The following is a 19,687-nucleotide window of genomic DNA, read 5'->3' on the forward strand; positions in this document are numbered from 1 at the left end:
GCAGATAAGCTGCAGAATGATTGCACTGATTGGTTTGGTTCTCGTCTTCTCATCTCAACAGGATAGAATGAATCTGTTTGTAATTTATTTTTGGAGTATTTTGTGTGTATGTGTGCAGAACTAAAGTTAACTTTGCATAATTAATATATGTAACACCAAGAAGTAAGACATGTAGAGGGGTCTGTGATGAAATAGGGGAAACACAATTGCCATTCCGACCTCAGCCCTCTCTATTGTGGCTCCGGAACTCTGGAACCAGCTTGTTCTCTTTGTATGTATGTATGTATGTATGTATGTATGTATGTATGTATGTATGTATATGGTATTGCAAAAGAGCACTACACAGGGTCAAAGACAAATATAATGTCAGCAAGAAATAGGAAAGAAAGCTGGATTATGAACAGTTCATGGATTGTGTTGTAGTGTTCTTTAAAGAAGGGAGTCTTCAGCTCTTTCAATTGCTCCTGTAAAGTTTCATCCAGTCTTTAAATGCAGTATAGAGCATGTGGTATCATCAAAACATCAATACTTAATTTCATGACACCAGTCTTAGCCACACACGCCTGCCACTTTCCTGGCCTGTGCTGTGCTTTACTACACATAGGTCTTGAGAGCATTTCAGGGGCATCCAGTCCTGCTAGTGAGGTCATGTATTTATTTATTTCTGTGTGTTTTTATTTATTTACTTATTTATATAGTTATTTAGTTAGTTGGTTAGTTAGTAAGTTAGTTAGTCAGTTACAGTTTTATGCTGCGCACACAGTATCTAGGGGTTTCCAGAAAACTTTAGAAAATATAAAAGTTGCAAAGCCATGCAATAGATTCATTAAGTCAGCAAACGTTAACGAAAAAGAAAACACATGAAGATCATGCAAATAGAGAAGATATTGAGAGACAAAATTCAAATATGGGGTATTTTGCAGTCAGTAGATGTTTGAAGTTCTTCTGGAAGACTTTGAACAATGGATCAGGAGACAGTTCTTTGTTCTTGAACTTAGATGGTTCCAGAAAAAGTGATTCTGCACTTCTGAGAGAGTCACTACGGTCTCACAGGACAAGTTCCTCTGACATGTAGCTCTGGGAGATACAGTGTATAGCTCTGTAAGTGGTGTAACCTATTCTGAGCACATTATATGCTGATCATGATCTCATGTAACCCATTCACCCTTAGGGAGCAGCAATAAGTATGCATAAGAATTGGCATTGTTAAACACATTGACTAGGTTTAACAGCGTGGCATCTTGTGGCTTCTAGTGTTTTTTTAGGTTGAGCCTAGACAGCGCACATGCGCTGTCTGCAAGACCTGTTGGAATGAGTATTGGACTTTGCTCCCGCCTGCCACTGCCTTCCGCTTACCATAGGTTGAAAGCAGTGTTGCTCTCGTTTCGCTCCCTCCTAAATGGTTTGCCAGCCCATACATCACTTCCTCTACTTGGCTGAGGAGCACCGGCCAAGTACAGTTTAATTACACCTGCAATGTTTTTCTGTTGTTTGGACAGACTATTTTTATTTCCTACCTCTCGTGTTTGTCAGTGAGCACTTGTGTTCACACGTGTGGTTCATTTTCCCTGTTTGCCCTTCACTTGGTCCTTACTTTACATAATCAGTAAATACATGTAGTTGTGTCTTGTGGGTGTGTTTTGTACATTTTTTGTGGCTTTGTGTAGCATGAAATCAACCGAAGTATTAAATCTTCAACAGCAACTCTCCTCGCACAGCGGGAGAGCTAATACTAAACTATTCACTGCACTCAGGGAAACTCATCCCATAATGCTTTGCAGCCATTCCTTTTACAACACATTTCTGGCCATAACTCAGCCTGTGATGGTCCTAGGGCAATGGGACCACCACCAAAACATTCAGAATGGTGTGCTATTTCTATCCAGGCCATCTTGTGGGTCATACTAGGTTAGAGGTGGCCCAAAAATCATAGCCTCGTCCACCAGGCATATTTAAGAACTTTTGTAGCTGGAATTTTTGGTTTTACAGCTGAGGGGAGTTTGATTTCAAAGGGTCTTGTTTGTAAGAATACTCTGACAGTGTTCTTTTACCTGCAAATATGTAATGCACTATGCTCTCCAAGGGCTGATAAGTGCCTCAAAGCACTACTGAATCAGTAGGCTTCACAGGGACATCTATCTTCTGCCAGTGGTACTGCACCTCTGCTGTTGACTCTACAGGGACATCTAAGCCATGATCAGTGGTATTGCACCTTCTGCTAATGCATAAACACAGTTTATTTCTGATAAAGGTTTAATGTGCAGCATGGCTAAATATTTCAGCCATTTCACTGAGGACCTGGTATTCCTCCATCTGTTTTCAGGTTTGGGGAACATACTGAGCTTCTGACATCTGAAAAAGTTCTGACAGCGTTCTGTGAGACTGTACTCCGAGTGCTTGTGGCTCCACAGGGACATCTAGCCATGGCCAGTGGTACTGCACCTTCTTCTGTTGACTCTACAGGGACATCTAGCCATGACCAGTGTTAGTGCACCTTCTGCTATTGACTCTAAAGAGACATTTAGGCCCATATTTCTAATTTTTTAGCACCACATTTGTGCCGCTTTTTGCAGAAAAAGCGGAGCAAACTTACAAAATATAATTGTATTTTGTAAGTTTGCGACGCTTTTACGTCAAAAAGCGGCGCAAATGCGGCGCTAAAAAGATATAAATATGGGCCTTAGTAACGACCTGTGGCACTGCACCCTTGTGCCACTGACTCCACAGTTAAATATGTACAAGGCATGCTAGGCCTGAAAATGTGTAATACACTATGCCCTCTAGGAGCTGACTACGTGGTTACATGACCATGTTTCTTCCGAATGCTATTTTTATTGTGATGTTCTGTAGGGGCTGTTCAGACCATTATAGACTAATACCAAATGTATGAAGGAACGCATACAGTTTATTTCTGATAGAGGTTTAATGTGCAGCATGGCTAAATATTTCAGCCATTTCACTGAGGACCTGGTACTTCTCCAGACGTTTCTGGGTTTCGGGGAAATTCTGAGCTTCTGACGTCAGAAGAAGTTCTGCCAGCTTTCTGTGACAATGGACTTTGAGTGCTTTTGGCTCCACAGGGACATCTAGCCATGACCAGTTCTACTGCACATTCTGCTGGTGACTCTACAGGGACATCTAGCCACGGCCAGAGGTATTGCACCTTCTGCTGTGGACTCTACAGGCACATCTAGCCACAGCCAGTGGTACTGCATCTTTTGCTATTGACTCTACAGGGACATCTAGTAATGACCTGTTGCACTGCACCCATGTGCTGCTGACTACATAGTTAAATGATATTTAAACGGCCTGCTATGCCTGAAAATGTGTAATACACTTTGGCCCATATTTATACTTTTTTAGCGCTGCATTTGTATTTTGTAAGTTTGCGCTGATTTTGCGTCAAAAAACGACGCAAATGCGGCTCTAAAAAAGTATAAGTGTGGGCCTTTGTCCTGAAGGGGCTGATTATATGGTTACATTGCATGGTTCTTTATCATTCTTTTTGATGTGCTTATGCCCTGTAGGGGCTGAATATATGGTTACATGACCATGTTTCTTCCACATGCTGTTGTTACTGTGGTGCTCTCTAGGGGCTTTTCAGACCATTACAGTCTAATGCCAAGTGTATGAAGGAATGCACAAACTCAGTTTAATTCTGATAAAGTTTAATGTGCTGCGGGGCTAAATATTTATAAGTTCCCAAATGAGAGGTTGTCATTATCATTTACAATGCCAACAGCTCTAACTCTCGCTAATGCAAGACCTAATGCATTGCAAATGCTTGTCTAACCCATACTACAACAGTATAATAATGATAAAAGTTAAACCTTTTACTTTTGGGAATCAGCTCACCTTTTTGAAGGAATGCTGATTTGACTGTCACTAGCTGTCCCTAGCTGTACACATGTGTGTGTACATATTGCATATTATTGAATTCCCTGACTTTTGGACATATCAAATAGGCAAGTATGTGAACCCTTCATACCCTATAATAACACTGTCTAGGGGCCGAACTAGTAGCTAAAGATAGTCATTAGTCCAATGGGAAGCAAGCTCCTTCTCTACTGTACGCACGTGCCGATCATCTCCATAGAACCCCAAAAGAACACAATATAATGCAGTAAAGGGTCGACACCTAAATAAGTCTCATGGTTATTTGTAAAGTAACTGATTCCATGTAAGGCACTCCGAAGCTCTTGGGTCTAGCTCACAATTTCAAACTGTTTGTATTTAATGACTGTGTTTTTAAAGTAAAGGTGTGTTTTCATGAAACATAAACCTAGATTTGAAGTGAGCCAGCACTGAGTAGGATAACTGAGGGGCATATTTAAGAAAAGTGGTGCTGCACAATGTGTGGCACCACTTTTGTTGCACCCTTTACTGCCCCCCTAACACCACCATGTGTGCGCCGTATTTAAAATACGGTGCACCATAGTGCAGGGTAGGGGGCAATAGAGTAAATTTTTATGACGCTATTGATGCACTCTGCAGGAGTAGCGCCAACATTTTAGCGCCACTCATGCAGAGTACATAGCGGCCCTATGTAAACAATGGTGTGTACTCTTGCCAAAAAAGATGACGCAAGGAAATCTGCTAGATTTCCTTGCACCATTCCCCCCACCCTAACAGGGGAACGCACCCTTTGCATACATTATGCCTGGCAAAAGTATAATGTAGCACAAATGGTTACAAAGTGGTGCAATGCATGCATTGCACTACTTTGTAAATATTGCGCAGGGATTTTGGCTATCTAACAAAACAGCATTAAAAAAATTACACTAATGTGTCAGTAGATGGCGCTAGGGGCTTTTAAATATGCCCCTGAGTGTTAACAGTGCCTGTGTCTGTGAGCAGGCCATGAATAAACAAATAGCTAGAGCACAACACATTGCAGATCTTTAAAAATGTTGTAATTTTATGTAAAAAATAGGATTACAAACAAGCTGTTGATGACTACATTTTGTTGTCTACACATACCTAGCTATCCTGTAGGACATTTACAATAAGCCTCAGGGTTCTATTGTGTCTACTTCTTTTATTTAAGGTCTGCTCTCTGTAAAGAATCTCTTTCCTATAACATGCCGCCCCTAACACCGCCTTGCGCCAAATAAGCATAATTTTTTTAAAGCTAAAGTGGCTCAACGAAGCCAAAATCGTCACACCAAATTTACAAAGTAACCCTTTGCACTACATTATGCACCACGCATAATGTATGCAAAAGGGGCGTTCCCCCGTTAGGGGGGCTGAAAAAATGGCTCAAAAAAATCTAAGAGATTTCTTTGCGTAATTATTCTCTGCACTTTTAACTTCTGCAGACCTTAAAAGGAAGCTCACATTGGTTTCAATGGGTCTCTGGGTGATTTGCAGGATTAGCATCAGAATTTTTTACGCTAATCATGCAAAACACCGAACTAGCGTAAACATTTTTGATGCTAGTTCCCTAACTACTGCCATGGTGCACTGTATATTACATAGGGTGCACACATGGTGGTGGCAGGAGGGGCACTAAGGGGTGCAATAAAGGTAGGGCTGCACTCGGTGCAGCCCCACTTTTCAGAAATCTGCCCCTTAATACCACATAATTCCACACCACACTACATACACCCACTCCACTCCAAACCAAAACGCATGGGTAAAAGACACTGTTATTTACAACTCCCTTAGCTCTAACTCGCAAATATGAGGCCTGTTGCATTGCAAAAGCTTATTTTATTTGTCTTTCTTGTTGCCACATATATTTGTGTCACATTTTTCAATACGTTTCACAGACATATCTAATTTATGAATCTGATAATGATTATGTTGAGAGGACGGGACACTTTTGCTCATGTTTTACTGTGTGATTTCTCTTTAAAGCCAGGGGTCAGTCTCTGACCGGTCCATCTGAGGTCACAGGTACCCATGGAGGGTCGGTGTTCGTTGAATGCAGATATGAGGCAGAATACCGAGACTCTCCCAAATACTGGTGCAGAGATGCAGACGGGTTCTGTGACATTCTTGTAGAAACATCACCGTCTGGTCGAGAGGTGAGGAAGGACCGAGTGGCCATCAGGGATGCACCGCGCACCAGGACATTCACTGTGGTCATGGTAGGGCTGAGGCCGGAAGATGCCGGGAGCTACCAGTGTGGAATACGCAGACCTGGTTTGCTAGATGTCCAGTTCCCAGTCTCAGTGGTTGTTCTTACAGGTGAGTCCATGCTCTGAGACCTCTAATGATCACTCTGCTTCTGTGTGCAGCTAGTGGAGGAGGGAATTATGGGGTGATATTGGCATGTATGTATGTATGTGTCTGTATTCACAGCGCGGTGAACATATGTGAGAGCTCAGGCAGTGAAACAAGCAGGTAAAACACTTACAAAATAAACGCGAGTTGCAAAATAAACACAATCGTGTCTATGTACAAATGAATCCAACCCGTTAAAAGTTCCTAAAACCAGCGAAACACACGACTATCTCCTTTAAGAGATTATCTCTATTCTAGGGATTGATGCTGCATTTAGATACAAGTAGCTATTTTGAATGCATACATGTAATGCCTTGATTAATCCATTCTACATATTTGTTTGCACATTTTTAGTCAGTATTTTTCCTCTCTCCATTTGCAAAAGCTACTCATGCAGAGCATAAGAATGCAATATATAGACATCATTAAGGGGTCGACATGGGTCGCAGCTGTGACCGCTGGCTTGCCCTTTGCGACTCCTGGCACTGCCTCTGCGGCCTCTAACCTCAGAGATGGCAAATTCAGTCCCAGGAACAAAGTCGAGCCTCTGCTATAGATGTCAGATGGGGCTCCACTCTCTTTGTTTTCTGTCAATTTTATTACACTAATAGTGCATAATAGCATAATATTCAATATTAGTGTAATACAAATGAGGTACATTTAGCTTGAATATGCCCTTCCATGGCAGATTGAAGTAAGTAAAAGTGCTTTTCAATGTGTGTTGTGTGCGTGCTTGGGGTAGAGAATGTGATTTACATGTATGTGTAAGTATGCATGTATGTGAGTGAAGGTCAAATGGCGCCTGATGTCACTTCCGCTACCCTGGCATTTTGGTGAATTGATGGCCATGATGCAATATCTGGCACATTAATGAACGAAAAAAAAAGAACACTGTGTTATGAGTTTCAGCTTAAAAATATGTCTTGCACAAATACCCGGTGCCCGATTTTGTGTCAGATGCGCTGTCCATACATGAGCAGTAGTACACCTTTATTGCGTGTGCAAGCCACAGACAGTGGCGTAAAGAAACTTGAGGGGGCCCCTCTGCAAAGTACCTGGAGGGGACCCCTGCCCACCTGAACCCTGTCAGGGGCCTGCAGCCCATGCGCAGTGTGCTGAGGGGGCCCCTAGAGCTCAGAGCCCCCACCCAGCACTGCGGGGGCTGTGGGGGCCTTTGTTGCGCAACTGGCCACAGACTGAAAGAGTGCTCCCACTTACAGGGTCGGATTGAGATCACAATTAGACCTGGTCCCCCAAGAAAGGGTGCCTCACATTCCTGGAACATGTCCATACATGAAACACCATTTGACTAGTCTCATTGGATTCAATTTTGGGTCTTGCCTTCATAAGCATGCTCTAGTGCATGCGCTTTCGCTCGTAAGCCTGTTTTAATTATGGGCTTGAAACTCGCCCATTATCTATGATTTATTTGCAGCGTTCTCATTCTTCTTTTCAGCCTTCTGATGTTAGGCATGCGTCATTTCCCTTCCTCCCAGGATTAATTAAGTTTGAATAGTGTCACTCCCTGCTCGTGTTGTGATACAGATACTATTGAATTTTAGGGTTGAGCCTGCGCCGCATGCGCTTGCGCATGCGTTTCGCTTGCGAGACGCTTTAGTAATTAGAAAAGGGCTCGAAGCCCCGTCCATGTCACTTCAGTGTCTTTCATTGGTTCGTGGGCTTGCCTTTCAAAATCCGCTTGCTTTCATTAGTGGAAGGCACGCATACGTCATGCCTTTTCCAGTGGTTAGCCTTCCTCGAGCGCAGCGACCAAGTACTGAAAACATGCGAGGCTCGCTGTTTTCGATCCGGTTTGTGGACTAATTTTTCTCTTTTTTCGCAGCGCGATTTAGCTTGGCAGAAGTCGAGCACTTTGTATATCGACCCTGTTACATATTAGTTGCACTTTTGCCGGTTACGTATATAATTGCACTTTTTCCGATAGGTTTCACTACGAGTAAACTGTTGCAGCGCAATCGTGCTGTTTTTTTCCATTTTTGTGAACTATGTAGAGAATACAAAAGGCTACAATAGTGTGGACGAGCCCATTTTAATATACAAAAATCGGGCTACGTACGTTTGGAGCTTTGATTGATTTGTGCTGTCTTTCAACATGTCATACATATAACCACCGGTAGGAGGCATTGCTTGACTATAGGTAATGAATATGTCACATCTGAAATGTTTACTCTCTGAACATGAGATTGCAAAGCATTCTTTTATAGGCATATTGTCGACATCAAAGATACTGCACTTAATTGCCAACACAGATGAACAAAGTAAGAGGAGTAGACACTGGTTAGCAATATTTATAGCGAGAAGAACTGTGTTTTTTGACTGCTATGGCTTGTCCCTGAAGAATTACCTATACTTGGATTCCATAAGGGATGTTTAAAAATAAATAAGTCTGTCAGAATAATATTTCACAATAAACAGATTCAAGATGGTGTATCAATAACTTGTGGGGAGCATTTTTTATTTATTTTGCATTTTAAACATGCAGTAAAAATAACTCGGGAAAATGATACTCTTGAAATGCAGGTTATTAAAAAAACAGCTGCATTAATTGAAAAGGGATGATGTAAACAGTCTATTTCAAAATTTATCGATGATAACAAGCATGGCTATGCAGTGTCTTTTTGTGTGTGTGTTTGGTGGTACTATGTCTATTTTTTACATGTTGCCTGTACAAAAACCATTTATACATTCAATCAAAAAACAAAACCTACTTGAATCAAACAGAAATGCATACACATTAGTCAAATGTTGATACACATACAATCTTAGACGGTTGGTTGAAAGTGTTCTGTAACAGAAGAAAAAGGATACATTTGCATGCGGCAGACTGGTCTTTTTTTGGTCGAGCACAGCAGCGCCCAAGCCTGCTTTTCCAACGTGTTGGTATGTATCTGGGCTTTTAACAACAACCACTCGTTTGTGGGCTTGCCCTTCAAAAATCCTTTGTTGACATTGGTAAATGGTTTACGTTTGTCCCTCCTTGGGGAGGTTTGGTTACCGCCTGGGCCATCACCCGTTACATGTCTAATTACATTTCTGCCAATAAGTTTGACTGCAAGTGAACTTTTTTTTCCCTTTTGTGTGGGTGTCTTCACGCTGAGGCTCATGGCGGCCGTGCCGCTGTGAATCAGCTCGCTTATGTGAAACAGTTTTACTTTTAATTTCCAGGTTATGTGGCAAGAAAAGTCCAGTTAGGAATTTCCAACGCTAATTGCTCTAACTCCAGCAAATGCGAGACCCACTGCATTGGAAATGCTTGTTTATGAAACAGTCAGTGTTGGTTGCTTCATAGCGCTTTTTTAAATGCCCTGTTTCCAACCCCCACATGCCTGCTCTATTGCAAAAGCCAGTAGCTCACACATTGGCGAGACCTATTGGGTTTGCCAACACTTGTTAGAGAAAGGTTTGATAAATTATGTATTTTAAATCTAATAGAGCCAGAAACATTGGTGACAACTGAAGCACATTTTAGCCATGCGGGTGAGGTGAAATAAAATGGTCCAAAGGCCACACCCCCTGATCTGACTATGGTTGCCACCTAGTCGATGTTTCATCCTGCATGACTGGTATTTTGATGTCCTGGCCGGTACAAAAATGAAGAAAATCACCTAAAGTTAATAATAGGGACTTTTTATTGTTATATAAAGGATCCTCTTTCAGTATGATCCTTGGGCTTACGCAGACTCTTAAAAACATGAGCAAACAGAAGGTTATTTTTTTATTGTAGTTTCATATAGTTTTAACTCGACCCAAGCGCATTGGAGGGATTATATGTGCACCTGTTACATTACACAAGGTAAAATTAATTTTTATTTTAGGCCCTGGGAAATTAAGGCCCTGATTTATACTTTTGAACCAAAAGGTTTAGCACTGGCTTGCACCAGCTGGGCACCATATTTATGGAATGGTGCAAGCCAGTGCAAAGGGTAGGCTAGCGTAAAAAAAAAAGACGTTAGTCAGGTGGGGCTGGCGGTATGGAGGAAGGGGTTTTGCACCAAAAAATGACGTTAGGCAGGTTAGAGTAAAAGAAATTACTCTAACCTGCCTAGAGTCATTTTCTGATGCAAAACCATCCATACCACATGACTCCTGCCTTAGAAAAGACAGGAGTTATGCCCACCACCCTAATGGCCAGCACAGGGGACCAGGGTCCCCTGGGCATGGCCATTGCACCCAGTGCCATGTAGGGAGGCCGATTTCAGGGCCCCCAATGGCACTTAAAAAAAAAGAACATACTTACCTTTACTTATCTATACTTGCCTGGGATGGGGTCCCCCATCCTCCGCTGTCCCTCTGGTGTGGGTGGGGGTATCCCTGGGGCCTGGGGCGGGCACCTGTGGGCTTATTCCATGGTGTTCCACCATGGAAATACACCCACAGGTCCCTTAACGCCTGCACTGACCCAGGCGTTAAAAATGGTGCAAAGCAAGCTTAGCACCATTGTTTGACCCCTCCTTTCCCTGTGCCTGATTTTTGCACGGGAGTATAAATAAGATGCTAGGGCCTTAGAGTCATTTTTTGCCCGAGAACGCCTACCTTGCACCTCATTGACACAAGGTAGCTTTCCGCAGGCAAAAAATTACTTTAACTCCAATATTTGATGCTAGAAAATGTCTAGTGCCAAAATATAAATATGGAGTTAAGTTTGCGCTGGATTTGCGTAACAAATATTACGCAAATCAGGCGCAGAGTATAAATATGCCCCTAAGTGACAGAATGTTGAACTGATGCCGGGACTTGAACCAACTGTTTAACTCCAATGTCACAGTCCTGACCCTAAGGTCACATCCTCTCAATTTTCCTGTGTAGGAAAGGTGCCTCACAGGCAGGCCTATGCAGACATACAGCCCCCTCCACCAAGTCCTGAAAGACACTGGGGCAGAGGTGCCAAATGGCTTCTTTACTCTCCCCCTCTACAGCCGACTATAGCCACAGGATGGTGGCTTGGTAAAGGAAGGGTGAAGAAAAGCACACAGCTGCTGTTCTAGGGGGACTGAGGTGATAATGGCCCAACGGCCATATCACATGCTCCCAGGAAGGCTGCTGCACTCTCAGCACTGCTCCTCAGTTTAGCAGCAGAGCAGGGGATTGGGACAATGCTTCTGAGCATTGGTGCCAGCCCCAGAGGGAGCCCAGCTGAGGTCTGGCAGGTCCAGAACAATACTGGGTTAGTGACGCTGCTGCAAGCCCTACCCCGCCTAAAGAAAAAGACCAGTGGTGACCCTTAAGCCCCGGCCTATCGCCCAGTGCCCGACTGCCCTCCTTCACAATCTGACGCTGCTCCCTCAAGAGATATGTGCTGTGCGCAGCCAAGATGCTAACTTGACTGTGCTGGGGGGACGCTAAGGAGACAAGCGGAGCAGCAATTTTGCATCTCACTGCAGAGAGTGGAACAAGAATATTGAAAAGGCCCCAGAGGCAAGTACAGGGTGAACTGCAGAGGAGAAGGAGTGTCATGCAGGAACCAAGGCCCCCCAAGAGGGGGCATATTAACTGTACACCATTTCCAAGGCAACGCAGACTCACTGAGCATCCATTGACCCTATTTTACCTCTGAGGGCATGTAAGTAATACACCAAAAGCACAGTTGCAAAGTCATTTGCTTATTTGCATGGGGTCATGTTCCCATGCAAGTGAGGGGACACCTACTTCCAATCACACAATGTGTGCCTGCCAGATCAGTATTACAGAAGGAGCTGCACAAGTGCCGCTGTCCCTTTATGCAATAGGCCACAGATTTGAGGAAACAAATGGGAGCAAATGCCCATTGTGCCCTCGAACATGCCCCTGCAATCCCGAAGTTCCCTGTCAATAACTCACTCCATTATGAATTCAACTATTCATTTTCACTGTGTTAGAATCATGAATATCTTCTCCTGTTTCTTCATAAAGTATTTATTTTATACTTGTTTCATTTTATTTTAATCATTTATTTTGTTCTATATGTGTCTTTGTCTGAATAAATCAATTGTGCCACAAAACAACAATATTATACTATACTATGTCCTCTTTTCCCCCTTTCTGTACAGCACATTGATGGTTTTCCGTGCCTTGTCGAAGCGCTATAAAATCTGATAAATAATTAAATAAAATTAAAATTTTATGGATTAGTATTGAATCAACAGGTTTTTTAAAACTTATTTTAGTAGGCATACTATTTAAGTATCCATTTGTTCTTTCATCCCCTTTTTTCATGCTCGCTTGAAAGAAGGTTAGGTAGGACTCTTGGATTCATTCACAACCAGTACTCACTGATGGCCCACTGTTTCTCCAAGTTCCATCTGCTTCTCTTACTAATCTCTCTGTTTGAATCCCCCTGATTCTTCAGACTATCTAACCCTCCATTCAATGTCTTTTGGCTGAAAAGGTTCTCTAAGCAACACAACTCCAGAACCCTATCTAAACAGAGCTTACCAAGCGACAGTAGACCCTTTAGATCACTTCGAGCTGGTGTCAGGCTTTAAGACCAGTAAGCAAAAATCACAAATATTGAAGCTCAAAATCCCACCTGCAGAGGCAATGAGCCTTTAAAGTCTCTGCTGCGGATCACCCAACTCTATTAGATACCTGTTCCTCACTATTAGGAGATACTTCAAGGACTGGGACAATGGTAACTGGCCTGAGCTCCCTAGAGAATTTCTAGAAGAACTCTGATGTTGGTGCACCTTCTATATTTTCTGGCTCGGATTAATTAATATGAACATTGTCCTTTGACTAATGGTTCCTAACATTGTGACTTCTGTGGACCACCACTTTATCATTACTGGAACCCAGAAACCCCCACTGAGTCATTACAGGAAACTCAGGACCCCGGCCTAAACACTGTCGATGATTTGAAACCCAAAACAATACACCAAAAATACATGTACAAGCGTTCATCAAACACATACACAAGTGATAGCACATTTTATTTAATTAGCAAACAACTATAAATAAAAGCATAATAATTTTAACAGGATGGTTGGAACTTTTCTAAATGTAATTGATGGCCACACAGCATCCATACTATATTCTGCTTGATGCACCTGCGCTGTTCCCACAAACCAATCTGAGGAATCTAATTGAATTTCAAATTCCTTGACATTAACAGTACGTTTTAAAAATGTTATTTGTACGTTTAACCACAATAAATTATTAATCTGTGAATATTATTTAATTTTTCAAGCAGTCGCAGACCCCCTGAGGAGGCTTTGCAGCGGTCCTTGGACCACAGATTGGGAACCATTACCCTAGCATATTGTATCTGTTTAAGTCCCTCACAAACTTTACTCCTACCAGCAACATTCGCTCCCTTTAATATAGACTAATTGCATTTGTCTGGGGTGCCAAAAATCTTGCATTTCAGAACCGCTTTTGCTGTCTCTTAGTGCTAAGGGTGTTAGCATGCCCCAAACTGTTGGGATATAATCGGGCAACACACTTACGATGTGCATCAGAAAGGGTGGTGAGGGAAAGCGAAAAGACATGGGTTCACATGGACCGAACAGTAATGTGTCAACCAATCTAGGACTTACCCTGACCTTAGCGGCAGCAAAGACCTAGAAACACATATCATGCCATTCCTACCAGATTTGCACCTGAGATTTGGGACTAGGTGGCATCCAGGAGGGGGGTCCTTGCATTTTTCTCTCCCAACATTCCTATCTCCCTTAACCCAGAATTTATCCCAACAGCAGCGCTCAAGTCTTTCTAAGAGTGACTGGCAAGAGAGTGCACAGTCCTGAGTGATCTTTTTCATGGAGGCTCCAGTGCCCTGAGTTCCAGGGGGACCTTGCCTGGCAGTTGAAACTGGGCTGTTCTTTTGGATCATGACCAAGACTGAGATGCATAATACTGGGTCTAAACTGAGGTTTCATTTATATATATAAACATTAAAATCTTATTTACAAAGTCATTCAATAGAGACAACCCATCACACAATCAAAGAAACGGAAGGACAAACCAGTGTAAAGAAAAAGTGCTCGTGATTGACAGTAAAAAAGAAGAAAAAAGAATAATCAATATCCAAATAATCCAAGAAACTTAATAAAGACAAAAAACAGCCTGTTGGTTTTTGTTTTACTGCATCAAATCAGTCTCAAAAGACATCCAGATAAAAGATAAGTGTGTTGGCGCACTCTTGAGCACTAGATTATACACTTGGGGCCATATTTATAACCCAGTTTGCATCTCTCTGAGATTTATGAGGCCTTCCGTGGCCCTGCATGGTTTCATAAACCTCAAGTAATGTAATATAGCAAAAATCATTGAGAAGGTACCTCTTCCTGCACCAAAACAATCCCTCATACAACATGGCTACGTTGGGGCTAGGCCGCCTAAAGGGTGGTAGTGCAGGGGGAAAGAAAGGAATGTGTGGTATTCTTTTAAATGACACACATTTCTGCCCTTTCCTAATGACTCAGGTGAGCACAGCAAGGTGACTTGTTGCGCTGCACTGTGCTACTGTTCCAATAAGTATATCGCCTGTGATGTTTAAGCCTGCTAGTAGCGGGGCATATTTGATGCTATCATTCTCTCATGGTGTAGATTCAACAGCAACTTCAGCTCTTAAAAGCATATCCATTGGCCGAATGTTACAGCGGGCAGTGGGTGTTATTAGCAATGGAATTACCATCACTGAAAGACTATGGCCCTCATTACAACATTGGTGGTAAATCCCGCTTACGGCCGTGCAGAGGACCGCCAACACACCGCTGCGGCCGCGGAATCCCGCCACAGCTATTATGACCCATAGCTCGGAATCCGCCTAAATTCAGACACCCATACAAGTCCGCCACACCAAAGGTCAGTGATAAACTGGTGATAACAAAACCGACACCGTCACGCCAACAGGAATACGCCCACACTATCACGACCCACTAATCCACACGGCGGTCTTTCAAACGCGGTATTCCATTGATGGTACACACCGCCGCGCTCAAAATACACACAATCTTACAAAACACCGCCACATTGGACAAATCCAAATACACACACCTGATACACATACACACACCACTCCCACACACCCAATACAATATAAAACACACACCCACATCACCCACAAACCCCTACCACCACAAGTACTGAGAGAAGGCCAGAGAGAGACACCACAAACAACTACCAAGCATCCACAGGCACACAATACCATCACCCACACAACTTCCACGCACCTCACACAACACACCACTAAATATCACCCCACAGATCACAACACACACCACCCCACACATTACCCACACCACCCCATAGCACCGCAAAGACACCCCAGGTTCTCGGTGGACGAGCGCAGGGTCATGGTGGAGGAAATCGTCCGGGTTGAGCCACAGCTATTCGGATCACAGGTGCAGCACTTCTCCATTGCAAAGAAGATGGAGCTATGGCGAAGAATAGTGGACAGGGTCAACGCAGTGGGACAGCACCCAAGAACACGGGATGACATCAGGAAGAGGTGGAACGACATATGGGGGAAAGTGCATTCTGTGGTCTCAAGACACCAGGTAGCAGTACAGAGGACTGGCGGCGGACCCCCACCTCCTCCCCCACAACTAACAACATGGAGGAGCAGGTCTTGGCGATTCTGCATCCTGAGGGCCTCGCAGGAGTAGATGGAGGAATGTACTCTGGTAAGTCATATCTTAACTACATTATCCCCCCCACCCCACCTGCATGCCATCACATACCCCCACCCTCACCCTCACCCCCATCACTCCTACTACTCACAAATGTCCCACTATCACAACCCACCCATCCCTATACCAAGCCCTGCATGCAACAACAAAGCATGGACACCCATCACCAAAGCGTGGCCACTGCACATACCCATACATCCCCCCAAACCACCATCACACAAGGTCCCACACAGGAATGGAAGCACTGGGGTACACGGTCACCCACCTATTGCACACCATGGCACACACAGATGTAATAAACAACCTTTTATACCCCTGCAGGACCACTACCCAACGTCACCGGACAGGAGGGTCCACACATGTCCACACCACCAACAGAAGAGGCCCACAGTGATGACAGCAGCTCTTTCCAACTGGATTTAGATGACCAACCCGGCCCATCGGAGACCTCGGAACAGTCGGTTCCCCTCACACTGGCACAGGCCACTACAGACCTTCCCCCCTCTGGAAACACCAGCACACCACCCACCCAGCGGGTCCATACCTCTGTCCCCAGGACAAGTCAATCAGCAGTGGGTCCACCACTACAAGGAACCCTGGCTAAACCACCGCCCAAACAACAACAGGGACCAGGGGGCAGTGGAAGTGGGCACACGGTCCAGGGGACGGAGGCCCAGGAACACAGGGGACTTGGAGGGCTGCTGTGCGACCGGGGGAGGACAGGCCAAGGGAACCCACTGTCCACGAGGTCCTCTCCAACATCATGGGAGCCTACCACCACTCCCAGGAGACGATGGCAATGGTACTGGCCAAGTTTCAGGAGACCCAGTGCCTGCAGAAGGAACAGTATTTGGCCTTCAGGAAGGAAGTCAGAGCCATCAATTCCACCCTGGGCACCATCGTAGGGGTGCTGAAGGAAGTAGTCAACACCATGAGGGACACTGTGGCACTACAAAAGGCCCATGACACTAGCATGGACGATAAACTGCCCACCACCTCCGCTGGCGCTAGTGGACAGGAGGCACCGCCACAGGACCACCACACCAGCACCCCACCCCCTGCAGATGGAGAACCACCCCGCAAATGGTCCCTGAGATCCAGGACAAAGACAGAGAACAATGCCAAGAACCCAGCCAAGAAATGAGACCACCCTGAATGTCATCCTTCTGCCCCACTTTGTCACCCTGTCCATCCTCAAACTGCCCCAGCTCCACTTCCCAGACCCTTTTGGACAATGCACCTGTGAGACTAATAGACTGGACTCTGCCATGGACATTCCTCCACCATCACCCCTCACCAATTTACAACCCCCTCCAATATTTAGCACTAAAATAAACACCGTTAAAGCACAAAACAATCAGGAGTCTGTCTCTGATTTTGAAAAACTGTATTAGTAATTAAAGTGGCAAAATGGTTTTTCAATTGTAATGTCAGCATACCTATGTCACACAGCTCTAGTCCATGAGGAAACAAAGCAGATGTCACACTGTGGGACACGCATCTGTGAAATCGTAAGGGAAAGTGACAACTCAGTTACCATACACTGGGTGAAAAGGACAGACAGTAGAGAGGTAGTAGTGATTAAATACATGCAGTAGGCAGGTTTGTATTCTTACCTGTGTCTCACTGGAAATATTGCAGGATCACCAAGTTCCTGCTTCCTCATCTTCACTCTCCACAGGCTCGACAGCTGCAACAACACCACCATCTGGACCATCCTCCTGCATCAAAGGCACCTGTTGTTGCAAAGCCAAGTTGTGAAGCATACAGCAGGCCATGATGATCTGGCACACCTTCTTTGGTGAGTAGAATAGGGATCCACCTGTCATATGGAGGCACCGGAACCTGGCCTTCAGGAGGTCGAAGGTCAGCTCAATTATCCGCTGAGTTCGCCCATGGGCCTCATTGTAGCGTTCCTCTGCCCTTGTCCTGGGATTCCTCACTGGGGTCAGTAGCCATGACAGGTTGGGCTAACCATAGTCAGCCGCAAATGGCGAGGGACAACTGTTAGACACACACTCACGTGTAGGGATATCCCCAGACCCAGATAACCATTTCCACTGACTTGCTTCCAGGTGCTCACCTATTAGCGACACACGGTGCCTCTGGAGTTGACCCATCACATAAGGGATGCTGCTATTCCGCAGGATGTAGGCGTCATGCACTGAGCCAGGGAACTTGCCATTAACATGGGAGATGTACTGGTCGGCCAAACACACCATCTGCACATTCATAGAATGGTAACTCTTCCGGTTTCTGTACACCTGTTCACTCCTGAGGGGGGGGGTACCAAAGCCACATGAGTCCCATCAATGGCACCTATGATTTTTGGGGATATGTCCCAGGGCATAGAAGTCTCCTTTCACTGTAGGCAAATCCTCCACCTGAGGGAAAACGATGTAGCTCCGCATGTGTTTCAGCAGGGCAGACAACACTCTGGACAACACGTTGGAAAACATAGGCTGGGACATCCCTGATGATATGGCCACTGTAGTTTGAAATTACCCACTTGCTAGGAAATGGAGTACTGACAGCACTTGCACTTGAGGGGGGATTCCTGTGGGATGGCGGATAGCTGATATCAGGTCTGGCTCCAGCTGGGAACACAGTTCCTGGATTGTGCCACACTCAAGCCTGTAGGTGATGATCACATGTCTTTCCTCCATTGTCGACAGGTCCACCAGCGGTCTGTACACCGGAGGATGCCGCCATCTCCTCACATGTCCCAGCAGACGGTGCCTATGAAGGACAACACCGAGCACAGAGTCAACCAACTCAGAGGTACGTAAACACAGCTTACTCAGAAAACCATTCATAACCCCATTTATGCCTGAATGGCCTAGGTATGTGTGACACAGTTAAAAATTAAGCCGTGTGGGCCCCTAAAACGGTGGCTGCCTGACCTGTAAAGTGGGACAATGGGATGTGAGGTAACTGCGCAGGCGTTATACACCGTCGCAGTAGGCAGTTGAAGATCGCGGCGCAATGCTGCATTGGTTAACATTGGACCCTATGGGTCCCAGGAGCCAATGACAATGTACGCCGGCGGTGACGGTACGCACCGCCGCAGACGTGACCGCCATTTTCTCTCTGTTCAATCACTTGATACCTGATCTTCGACAGGAGAGGACCTATACTGCAAGTGCTGCTGTGACCTCGATCTGGAAGAGACAATGGCTCGTGCGTCTGGGGAAAGGGCCCCTGCCTTCACATCGGAGGAGTTGGAGAAACTCGTGGATGGGGTCCTCCCCCAGTACACGCTACTCTATGGTCCTCCAGACAAACAGGTAAATACACTGGTAGCATGCTGTATGGGCTATGCCTGTGTGGAGTGGGGTGGATGAAAGATGGTGGGGGGAAGATTGAGGCGTGCATGAAACGACGGTGAGTGCATGTGCATCATGGCAAGGGTAGGGATGGGGGCCAATGACTGTGACGGTGCAGTCGATAATAACTTTTCTGTTCCCCCTGTACAACTCATGTAGGTCAGCGCCCACCAGAAAAAAGATATTTGGCGTGCCATCGCCAAGGACGTCCGGAGCCTGGGGGTCTACCACAGATGGAGCACCCACTGCCGTAAGAGATGGGAGGACATTCGCTGCTGGAGCAAGAAGACGGCGGAGGCCCAGCTGGGGATGGCCTCCCAACGAGGGAGGGGTGCCCGTCGCACCATGACCCCCCTGATGTTCAGGATCCTGGTGGTGGCACACCCAGAGTTTGATGGGTGCTTGAGGACATCACAGCAGCTGCAAGGGGGTGAGTACACTCTCATTCTGCAGATTTTGCACGCAGTGGAGGTGTCTGGGTGGGGGAGGTGGGCTGTGGGTTTC

The 19,687-nt window shown here is 45.2% G+C and overlaps 1 protein-coding gene across 5 annotated transcripts in view; it reads left to right on the forward strand.

The window, feature by feature from the left end:
- Nucleotides 1-19,687, forward strand: part of LOC138261305 (polymeric immunoglobulin receptor-like) — a 278,961-nt gene that overhangs the window by 75,367 nt on the left and 183,907 nt on the right. For all 5 annotated transcript variants that reach the window (XM_069210425.1, XM_069210511.1, XM_069210254.1 and 2 more), the window contains one exon: nucleotides 5,860-6,192. In XM_069210425.1, coding sequence (XP_069066526.1) covers nucleotides 5,860-6,192 — 333 coding nt within the window. The remainder of the gene's footprint in view (nucleotides 1-5,859; nucleotides 6,193-19,687) is intronic.

Source organism: Pleurodeles waltl, chromosome 1_1 (assembly GCF_031143425.1).
Source record: "Pleurodeles waltl isolate 20211129_DDA chromosome 1_1, aPleWal1.hap1.20221129, whole genome shotgun sequence".
In the NCBI taxonomy this organism is placed as follows: domain Eukaryota; kingdom Metazoa; phylum Chordata; class Amphibia; order Caudata; family Salamandridae; genus Pleurodeles; species Pleurodeles waltl.